Source organism: Lepidochelys olivacea, assembly GCF_965140295.1.
Source record: "Lepidochelys olivacea isolate rLepOli2 genome assembly, chromosome: 2".
In the NCBI taxonomy this organism is placed as follows: domain Eukaryota; kingdom Metazoa; phylum Chordata; order Testudines; family Cheloniidae; genus Lepidochelys; species Lepidochelys olivacea.
In genome coordinates, this window is record NC_140412.1 from 33857855 (window position 1) to 33869901 (window position 12047).

General features: G+C 39.6%; 1 protein-coding gene across 1 annotated transcript in view; it reads left to right on the forward strand.

Moving 5' to 3' along the window:
• Positions 1 to 11835, forward strand: part of RSPO2 (R-spondin 2) — a 171727-nt gene extending 159892 nt beyond the window's left edge. Inside the window, exon 6 of the mRNA XM_084619853.1 lies at positions 9775 to 11835. Within this exon, the coding sequence (XP_084475979.1) occupies positions 9775 to 9884 (110 nt within the window). The 3' untranslated portion in view covers positions 9885 to 11835. The remainder of the gene's footprint in view (positions 1 to 9774) is intronic.
• Positions 11836 to 12047: the final 212 nt, after the last annotated feature.

Sequence of the window (12047 nt, forward strand, 5' to 3'; positions counted from 1 at the left end):
TTAAGCTCTCCCTACCAAAACTCTTATTGTCAGTGAACTTTGTACAGCTTTGGTTTCCTTATCTTGCTGTAAACTCAACAAGAGAAAATCCACTGAGATATCTTTTGTTTGATGTTTTTTGTTTTTGCTTCTTGTAAACTATATTATTTCTGTAGGACTCAATATTCCCTAAACAGACATCCTCCTGAAGATTTTTCAGTGTCAGCCAGAAGGGAAGTTTCAGTGATAGATTTTTATAGGTCTTGCTTCCAGTTTCATGTAGATGGTTCTTTCTATATAGGTTTTCATGGGCCAAAAGGAAAGTGGACGCCTACTTTGAGAGGAGCAGGAAATGGCAAAAGTCTGTCTTCAGTTTACTTCTTCCCTTTTCCCCTTAGATAAAAAAATGAATATTTTATTTTTTACTGGATGTGGCTCAAAGTAAAAAGAATCCTTTACCCAGTCCATAGGGCTGGCATGCAGAAATTTGGAACAGCTGGAATATTTCTTTCACCTGATAATTCTTTGTTCTTCTATATCACCTTTAATCAGAGTAGCTGTGACCTGGGCTATATAAACACCTTAGCTAGAATGAGAGATAGTAGCTCAGAGTATTAACAGATATATGATTAAGTCTGTCAGTGTACCTGTTCACTATACCATTATTATACTTTATATTTATATAATATTTATATATCATACTTTTTCATAAGTAAAATGTAGTCATTTGGCCAAGTCATGCAATGAGTCCCTAAGGGTATATCTACACAGTAGAGAAAACCCCGCAGCTGGCCTGTGCCAGCTGACTAGGGCTCTCAGAGCTCAAGCTGTGGGGCTGTTTCATTGCTGTGTAGACTTCCAGGTCTGGAATCCTCCCATCTTTTTTGTGGGTGTGAGGGAGATCTTGGTGTAATTTTTTAGTTATTTAAACCAACCAAAAAAATCCATCATACAGTTTCATATTGACACTCACATGGATTATCAGCAGGGTTGGAACCTTTAGATCCACCACACAGACATCTGCCACTTCAGCTAATGGAGTACCTGATAGCAGTAGTCGGTTGTCATCATGTGTGAACCATCACTGGAGGGGGATCAGACACATACTTTGCCAGAGGGTTTTACAGATACTTTGTGTCAGCATCAGAATGGTGAGACTCAGAAATCTTGGGATCCATTCCAGGCTCTGAAGGGAGTGTTCTCTAGCAGGTGCAGACTGTTATGTCCATTTCCCCCAATCCCCTCTGATCTGTTCCTATGCCAGCTCCATTCTCCTTGCCTACCCAGTCTCCACTCCTCAGGTTTCTCATCCCAGTTCCCTTTCCCAGCCAGTCCCTATTCCCCCTGCCAGCTCCTCATCTGATCTGTCTCTCTGCCACATACATACTGGATCTTAGAGTCCTTCTCTGAGCTCCTCATCCAATCTCATTCTCGTCCCCCTCCCTCCTTCCCCCAGTACACCCATTTAGGTTTTTCGCAGGAGTGGTGGGTGAAATTCTGTGGCCTGCGTTGTGCAGGAGGTCAGACTAGATGATCATAATGGTCCCTTCTGACCTAAATATCTATGGAAAAAAAAACCCCTCTGTCTCCCAGCTCTTTCTCAAATCTGTCTCCCTATCCTCTCATAGGTTCCTAGTCCCAATTTCCTTGTCTCCCCAGTCTGAGTCCTTTTTTCTCAGATTGTCATCCAATTTCAGTGTCTCCCTTCCCAGCCAACTGGCTCCCAGTCCCTCCACTCATTTTAATCACTGGTTCTCAGTCTCCTTCCCAAGTTCCAGCCTCTCCTCCTCCATTGGCTCCCAGTTCCGGTCACCTTGTCCAATCCATCCCAAGCTTCCCCCACTCTGATTCCCAGGTCCAGTCTCCTTACCCATCTGGTCTCAGTCTCCACCTTCCCTAGCTCCCACTCAGAGATTTTTTTCATTCAGTTGCAGTCATTTGTGGATTCATCCACCCATGCGGGTACTGTAGCTAACAGCTTTTGTCTGTATTTATCCTGGTTGCTCACCAAGGTTTTTGAACAGCCCTGTTGGCAGCCACTTCAAAATATCCTTTGAAAAGGGTGCTTGTGAGATTGGTCACCCTCATGTCAGTGGGAATTCTTATCTTTCAATCTTCATGTGTTTGTGATACTCCTTTTGGTGGAACTTGCCACCACTGCATTGCACTGGCAGTGTGTTAATGCAATTTAGCACCCAGGATTTATCTTTGTATGTGTTTGTATAGCACCCAGTACAGCAGAGCTCTTATACTGGTGGGTCCTCCAGTCACTGCTGCAATATGAATATGAAATAATTGAAAAGTTTGCCTAGTTCCTTTCCTGTGCCTCTTTTTGGTAACCATCTTGCATTCTCTCTACAGCCTGGTTTTGTGTATTGAGCATTCGGGTGGTGATAGCACCTAGACTAGGGTGCTGCTGTAAGTTTCGTAACACAGCAGAGCATTGTGAGTGCTGGCCAGCGCTCAAATGACTCACTGTGGAATTACAGCTCCTGACACCCGGCTATATCCCTAAATCTACACCAGGACATGGAAAGTTGCCACTAATTCCTGCAACTTCTTAACCCTGCTGAGAGTACCAGGAAATGAATTGCCTTTGGATAGCAATAAGATTTACACATCAGCTTTTCTTTTTATATCTATCTGTGGTCAATTTGACTATTTGGCTTGCTTGACTTTTCTCCATTATCTCTGGCCTTTTTTTAAGTGAATGTTTATAATGTCTAGAGGATGCAAACTGTAAATCAAATGTAAATGTCCAAGCATCCAAGCTTTTAGGCATGATAGTGCCAAGTTTTAGGAGCTACCATGCCAATCCTGCCTCTTCAAAAATGTTCTCTTGGCATGTTTCTCTCAATTTCTGATCTCTCTAGTTATTCTGTGGCCAAAAGGGCTAATGTGATTTTTGGATGCATAAACAGCATAAATCTTGAGTTAGAAGTACAGAGGCTATTTTACCTCTGTATTTGGTACAGGTGCAACCGCTGCTGGAATATTGTGTCCAGTTCTGGTATGCACAATTAAAGAAGGAAGTTGATAAACTGGAGAGGATTCAAAAGAGCCATGAGAATGATTAAAGAATTAGGAAACATGCCTTATAGTGAGAGACTAAAGGAGCCCAGTCCATTTAGATTAACAAAGAGAGGGCTAAGGGGTGACTTGATTATAGTCTATAAGTACCTACATAGGGAATAAATATTCAACAATGGGCTTTTCAGTCTAGCAGAGAAAGGTATAACATGATCCAATGGCTGCAGATTGAAGCTAGACAAATTCAGACTGAAATAAGGTGTAAATTTTTCACAGTCAGAGTATTTAACCATTGGAATAAATTACCAAGAGTGATGGTTGATTCTCCATTACTGGACATTTTAAAATCAAGAGTGGATGATTTTCTAAAAGATATGCTCTAGAATTATTTTGGGGAAGTTCTATGGCCTGTGTTATACAGGAAGTCTGACTAGATGATCACAGTTTGTCCCTTCTAGCTGTGGAATCTGTGAATCTCCAACTTCTCCCCTTCCCCTATTGCTTTTACGTTGTTGTTGATAGCTGATTGTAGTTGATACGACACTCAGACGACATGATTTGAATGGGATAACCACTTCTTGCTCATCATACAAAGGAAATACTGCCCCAAGTGTCCAATTTAGAACTGCAGCAACATGGCAGAATGATAGGAATAGTTTACAAATGTAAAAGCACTGAACCCTCAAAAGCAGAACTGAGAGAGAGGGAAAGATCAGGAGGAATATATTTAGAAAGATCTGCCTCATGCCCCAGCCACTGTTGTTTTAACTTAATACTCATAGCTGCCAACATGTGAAACCTCTAAATATGTAAATATGTGGATGGGAGTGGGAAGAATAGGGATGCACTTTTATGCCCTATTGATAGAGCAATATATTGAAATAGAAATTTAAATTCTAAATTTTAAAGAAACAGCAAGAGCAGTTTAAATATTTTCCATATATATTATATAAAAGAAAAAAGAACAGCTGCAGCAACAACAAAAACAGTTGGCATGTATGGGCACCCCCAAATTATAATAATCTGAGAAACAAATCATGCATACTAGAAATAAATTGTAGTTACAGTCATTGGCTTTATGCTTTAGTATTGTTTTTAAATTCAAATACTTACTGCCCTCGTGTGGAAAAAAACTGTATTTTATCAATCTAGAGAAGCCAGATGGAGAAATCTTATCATCCATCCATCTTTCTGCGTGGGCAGAACATTCAGTTATTCCCCAGATAGAGGATGGATCAGATACTAAACTGATACTACATGTCATAATAGCCATGGAATTAATCAGATTGTAATAGCTCCATGAGAGCAGTTTCTTGATAAGCGTATTTTATACATTAACAATGTTGTCTCAGGCTCTGAGGACATGGCTGGTGACGGCACTGTCTGTACTTTGTTTTCTGGAATGTTGTGGATACTCCTGTGTTTCAAACACCCCTCCCTTAAAAATATGCATTAGGAAGATCACCTCTCCTCTGAAAAGGGTTGGATGCAGCTCCCTTCATTCTGAGTTTAGTAGCATGTATTCTAAACTAGGCAGACAGGTCCATTCAGAAGCACGTGCAGCGTTTCCAAAGCCCGATGGCTCAGGAGGTGAAACCCCTGAGCAGGGAACTGAGCACGATGTGTCTTGCATGGAAGTGTGCAGCAGTAACTACAGGACTAGAGACAGTCAGATGGTCAACAATAAAATCCTGATTCATGAATAAAAGTATCAGATTAGGTTTGATGCTTTGTGGGGCCATTATTCACCGGTATAGGCTCAGCAGCTGCTTATTCGTGAATATTAGCACCAGCAATATTATTGTGAGTATTAGCACCAAGAATGATTTGTCCAGAAATACATGCTGGAAGTGCATTATACACTATTTGCTACTGACCTGCTGATTGGTTGGTCATCCAGGCAGGGGGCAGAAGCAGTACACTGCAACCTGAGTGACCAGCCACACACTATAAATAACCAATACTGTACAGTTAGTGAACAGTTCATAAGGAACACTAAAAATTACTAGCTCAAACAGCTTTAGCTAGTATTTCTAAATAACAAATACATTAGTAGAAAAGAAGGATTGATTCATGTATAATTTGGCACTGAACAAAAAGCAAAAATTTAGAGCTGCCAAGCAATTAAAAATTAATAGCGATTAATCATGCGATTAAGAAAATGAATTGTGATTAATCATGTGATTAATCACACTGTTAATAATAGATAATAATAATTTATTTATTTATTTATTAATAAATAATAATAATGTATTTAAATATTTTTGGATGTTTAAAAACGAACATGTGCTGGGTCATCATCTGAGACTGCTGTATCATGAAATATATGGCAGAATGCGGATAAAACAGAACAGGAGATATACCATTCTCCCCCAAGGAGTTCAGTCACAAATTTACTATATATACTATATGTTACTATACCAATCCATTTTTGAAAAGTGTTTAATTACCATGCAGGGAAAAAGATCTTAAAAATAAATATGTGTCCACACACCACACACACAGAGAACAGTCTGGGTGATCCTGTCTTTGCTTTGTTCAGTTTAATTTGTTGTTCACTCTAATTCCATTGGTGTAATGCATCACAGACTTTCAAGGAGAATTTGACCACAGTAATAAAATAATTATTGAAGATTAGTCTTGATAAGGAGACAGCTATCTTGGAAAACAGAAACAATGGCTATGGCTATATGCCAAATGACAGGCAGGGGTGTTATTACTAGAAATAGTGAATAGCCACTTAAAGAGCAGAGCTGGCCATAGATCCTAGCCTGCTGTGCCAAACTACTTGCATGCTTGAATTCTTTCTGAGAAAGATGGTTTTATAAACAGTGTGGATCAGATTTAATATCTGAGCTATTGTCACTTTCAGTCTCATGCAGTGACACCATAAGCTAAGATGTATAGTGGTGCCTTGGAGCCATGTTGGGAGGAAAGACTTAGGGTCACATTGCAGCGTTTAGACACTAGCTGGATTGGAGAGTGGTGTGGGGCACACTACCACATAGGGGATGTTGAGGGGGATTGTACCAGGCTCCCCACCCTGAGGAGGATGCAGGCTATAGCACCATTTAGGGAAGCTGAACCATCCTTTAGAGAGGTGCAGCTTGTTCCCGCCACTCTGAAGTGTGGTGCTGAGGAGGGGTTGGGACAACCATGCTCCTCCTCCTCCTCAGCCCCTTTGGTGGGGACTAAAGGTCCATGTGGTTTCCTGAGTTCAGAGAGTCCTCTTGCCCTCTCTCCTATGTAGCCTCAGGAGGGCCTGCCACAATCCAGCCTTTAGCCATTTCTCTCTGTGTAGTGTGCTGGGCAATCTGTATATGTAATGGACCCTTGGTAAAATCTGACACTCACTTCAGCAGGCCCCAGGAACCCCAGGCCCTGGAGCCAGTGTTATTCTGCTCTGATGGAAGGGGCTTGGATTCAGGGGGGCTCTAGCAGCCCAGGTCCTTGCTCAGCAGCACATAATGGATGGGAGCAGGACATGGGTGGAGTTGTGTCAGGGTAGGTGCCAGAGTATATTCACGGCTGTTTCACATCCTCCCTCTGCACCAAGGTTACGTCACCCACACAGCTAAAGAAACTGCTGCAGTGCAGTGGCAGGGTCTCTCCCTGGCTATGCTGGGGAAAATGCCTTTTCCTCCTTCCTCCTACACGTCTCCCTGGTGCCTGCAAGCTAACTGGTTGGCTGAGATTTCACATTTTGTGCTTGTGTGAAGACCTACTTCCTCTACCATACATATAACACCCTGCAATAGAACAGTCTGTAGCAAAATGTAAGGAAGTTCCTTCTCTTCTTCTTAGCATTTGTTTGCTGACAGAGTAAACACCCTAAGATAAGTCTGAATTCAATGAAACTTTGTATGCATGGAGGCATTGGCACCGCGCTTTGAATTCTGTAGCCTTCACATTCAGTACTCTTTCCACTAGTCTCTAAGAGTCTATTGCATTCTAGGAACAAAACGGGCTAGCCAATAGAATGCCTTTTAAATTACCAAGAGCTCTCCATCTAAAATTCTAAATGGACTTTGGGGCTGTGTGTGTGCAGACAGCTCACAGAACTGATGCTTTCCCAAGGGAAAGTCTGTCCATTGCGCTAGGTCAAAAAGGTAGTGTGTGGTGTGAGGAGGGCCAACACAGCATTACATGGGGGCACTCCAGAGCTGCAACTCTTTCCTTGACTCAACCCCCTCCTTTCCAACCTGCAGGAGTTACTTCGGATCTAGGGCTATTTTCAAAAGGAAAACAGTGAAACTGTCGTTTTTGTCAAAATCACTGTGTTTTTAATAGACTAGCTGAATCCCATCAAAATACTTGAAATGGTCTTTGTTGCAGCTCTGTACAATGATATAGAATCACTGAAGTCTGTTATATTTCACTGCTTCTTTACCATGGGGTATCATATTCACAGAGCATGCTAGCGATGTGATTTGTAAGGGGAAAACTATGATAGAATGCTGAAACAAGCGGATAAAGAGTAGTCCTTTGTCTGTCATTTTAGCAGTGAGTTTCAGAGTTCACAGTGAAAAAGTTTACATATTTTACTGAATTAACACTCCACACAGCATTCTGTTTACTTCTTTGGAGGGGAGGATAAAGAAAACAAGATGTGATGGTGAGCGCATATTATACTTCCTTTGCTGAGTGGTGTATGCACTCGTCCCAGTAAAGTGATAGAAGAGTCAGGTACTGATCAGCTTCAGTGGAAAAACTCCAATGAAGGCACGAATGCACCCCCTGCTCTTCTGACTAGCAGCTTTGTCACCCCTTTCAAAATTGCTTCTCTCCATTTGCCAGTTAATAATTGAACGCCAAGATTCAGGCTTAAAAACTATTTTGAACATGTAAAATATGAGGAAAAAATACAATATGCAACTGTTTAAACATCACTGTTTTGATCCCTGGATCAAACCAATATAATTGCATGAGAAAATTATGATAGTATAGAAATTTTTATAATTGAAACCATCTCTGTTTTAATGCAATTTAGTGTCAAGTTTTTCATCTTTCTGACCTCATTAGATGTGCCTGGTCATTAGATACGGTGTTACTAATTAGTTTTAACTTAAAGGCTGCTCCGGTTAATGATTGGTTGGACTAAGGTTTTACTGTGTAAGATTAACTACATTTAAGGATGGCAAAATGCCATTGTAGCATTAATGCCAGACTTTAATGAGAAGCAGAAGTAAACTCCTAGGACTCTGACGATTTTAATGTGGGACCACAGTTGTGCTCTCATTATCTTAAAGCCCTGTTATATTTTAAAAATAAAAATAAGTATTCTTCTCCCCACCAACTTCTAATGATGATTACACTGAATGGTATAATGCTCAAGAATATATAAAGTCTTAAAATCATATGTGCATTAGATATATAACCCCCAAAGCTGTTTCCTTTTGAACCATATCCTTTATCTAAACTCTTATAATCAAATGGAGAAAATGTTTCATAACTTCTCATCGTGTCTGCCTTCATTACAAACCATATGAAAGCAACACAAGATCATACTGACAATCTTCTCTACTGCTAAAGAATACTCTCTCTCTCCCTCTCCTTATATTTTACTATTTTTTATATTATAGGACACTTTGATTTTTCTCCACTCTCATCCTCTTAAGTGAATTAAGTATTCCTGAAAGGTGCTGGATTCGCAGGTCTAGAGACTGAACTCCTCAGTTTTTCCACTGATCATATACAGCAGTATAAATGTATCCTATACTCCTTACACAGCATATCTCAGTAGGACCTGGAGGCTTCCATCTAAAGCCCTATTCCTTCATACCTAAAAGTACATTAAGCACATATGTAAGGCCCTGATTGAAGAAAGCATCCTTATTCAGGACTACATTTTAGCACCTGCTTAAGAGTTTGGTTATTCATGCACCACACTGAACAATTGCCATTCTGGTGACTAACATACTAACACAGTAGCTGTGGGTATGTCTACACTGCAAAAACAAAGTCACGGCAGTGATTCTCAGAGCCCGGGTCAACTGACTTGGGCTTGTAGGGTTTGTTAGGATACAGATATTCAGGCCTGGGTGTAAAGGCCTATACTTTAAGAATTTACATGTATTCTTATCACTTAGCTAGTTATAGAGGTACAAAACAAGAATCAAAATCACTGTCTGCATGTGTAAGGGCCTTCTCTTACTGTGACAGTCTGAGGCTGTGTTCTTAGGCTAAGATCTTTGGCTAAGGAGCAGAGGCAGCCGTAAGCTGGGAAGCGTATGGTCACATCCTCACATTTCAAACTAGTCACATTGAAATAAGGCAATCTGGGGTTGTTAGAAATGTGATCTGATCTATCACCTCCAGAGAAAGAGAAGAGCCTAGAAGATTTAAATTCTTGTTTTGTACCTCTATAACTAGCTACGTGATAAGAATACATCTAAATTCTTAAAGTATAGGCCTTTACAGACAGACCTGAATATCTATATCCTAACAGGGTTTGTACCACAGGGCTAAAAGTAGCCATACAGATATTCCAGAGAGGGGTGTAGATCTCAGAGCCTGGGCTCCAGCCCAAGCAGGAGTGTCTATACTGATATTTTTAGCCCCGAGTCAGTTGTCCTCGGCTCTGAAACGTGCTGCCGCAGGGCCTTTTCTCTTTTCTTCAGTGTAGATGTACCGTGTCAGCATTGCCACACAGTACATATTTTCCCAGCAACTTCTAGAATAATTTTTGCATTCTCTGAAAAACACAACATAACCCTTTACCTAACGATTGTTTGTTTTATTTTTGTGCTTTTTTTTTCCAATTAGGAAGGAGGACAGCAAAAACAAAGGACAAGAGAAAGAAGAAAAAGAATTTAATGGAAAGGGCTCAGAAGCAGCACAGCATTTTCCTAGCTACAGACAGAGCTAGCCAGTAAAGACTTTTCTGTTTGTTATATTTTTTGCAAAGTGCACAAAAGCTGCTATATGCTCCTGCATATGGATGCACTGCAATTCAGCTGCTTTGACAGTATTGGTTGCAAATAACTTGTGAAAAATGTCCACAAGTTTGTTTGTGTTATTTATACTTTTTATTTTTTGAACCTGAAGACTCCAAGGGCTGCAGTGCACTGAGTTGAATCAGTGGAATTGGTGCCGAAGTGTGTCAAAGACTTTGCATTCAGTGCCTGGGAAATGGAAATGGCCAATGTGTAGACATAAAAGTGAAACAGGAAAGAAGGCTGCAAATCACCATTAGATAATGGACTTGTGCATATTTATATAAAAGAGGAGGTCTGGGTGGTGTAGGTACTCTTGCATTTATGGCCTTTGTTTCTCATATTTGTACATTTCAAGAGTAAATGTATATGAATATCTTAGTGTTAATGTGCATTATTCTCTGTATTGAAACAGTTGTATAATAAAACTGCTTTAAGAAGATATACCACAGGAGTTACTGCTTAGTGTTCTAGGAGCACAATAGTCCTCATGTGTACATATTATGCGGTCTGTGAGTAAATAAACTTATTTACTGTACATTTGTGCTTTCATTCTCATGTGTAACATGTTATGTATGTTTAAAGTTATGTCACTTTGGTTCCAGTAATTTCTAAACATAGTCCAGTAAACACTTTTTACTATGTGTTGAATGTTTTTACAGTTTATCATTAATTTTAAGGAAGCCAGGTGTGTTTCTCATTTGTTAAGGCACTTTCACATAGCTAAACTAGATTGTATTGGCCTCAGAACACAGTGTCAGATTTGGAATATTCATGCCTAAGTCTTTCAGTAAAACTAAAGTCTCTTCAATTACAGTGTAACCTTACCTTGGTGTTGCTTCTCACAGAAAGAAATCTGACATCTAAGAGTTAAGGTAAATTATGGCGGTGACGGATGTTCAGGGAAACAAGATTGTGAATGGGGAATTATATGAATAACTCTCATTATCCATCACAGGAGTTTCATGCATAGCTCTCTTCATACTGTGACCAGTACTTTATCCCCACCAGTCCTAATAATGATTACTTCAAAATCCTAGCCTTACTGGTTAGCAAAAGAGGCCTTTACCATGGGGATTAGAAAAGAAATTGCCACCAAACATTAAAAATTAGATAATTTGTAGGTGAAGGGGATTCATTTCCTGACGCTGGCACTCAGTTCAGGAATTTGTAGCAAGTTTCAACCTTGCAGTGCATCTGGGTCTGTTTATTTATTGCATTTCCCCATTTAGGGAAGGAGAAATCTCAAAGGGTATATTTCAGTAGTCTTGCATTATTGGGCCAGCATTCCAAGTGAAGGCTTTTGAAGGCCTGACTTGGAAAAGCCTGCACTAACATTGCTGCCTGCCTTCACTCGTGGATTATACTCTGGCTCCAGAACTAAGATTGTATGTGCATCATGACCTTAAGAACTAGAGAAAATATAAAGTAAAGAAAAAAGGCTTTGCCACCTATCTCTTTAGAAAATAAAACAGTGTTAGTTTTAGGTTTACTGGTTCTACTCTTCACAAATAAACTATGAAAGAAAAGTATAAACAAACACAGATATCGTATCCATGCTTAGCTATCTAGGAGTATTTTTACTACAAGAAATACACAGTATTAAGCCATATATGAATGTTGTATGAAACTTCTTATGGATTTTCACTTAATCCTGAAGTTCTCAACTCTTTTCATTCTAGAGTATGTTCCTATTTAGCTTGAACAAGTTACATATAGTACCTTATTGTTGAGACTAATAAAATTTTTCTATTCCTGGGATGTTGTTTTGGGCATTAAATAGCTGACTTGAAAAAATGTAGCTGCCTATTTTGATTGTTGGTTATCAAGTTTGGTTATAGATGCAGTGAAAACCTGAGCAGAATTCCACTGGCAGAGATTACAAATATTTTATTAGCCATGTCATGAAATTTATTCTAAAAAATACAATAAAACTTTATAGTCAACCTCTGAGTAAAATATGTTGGTCCTTTTTTAATTTAAAGAATGAATTTCCTATTAATGGAATCCAGAAAAAATATTCAAAGAAGTTTGGTGAGTAGAAATGTGTTTGCCCACGGAAGATGAATAATTAAGAGATTTTTAAACCAAACAAAATTTTGT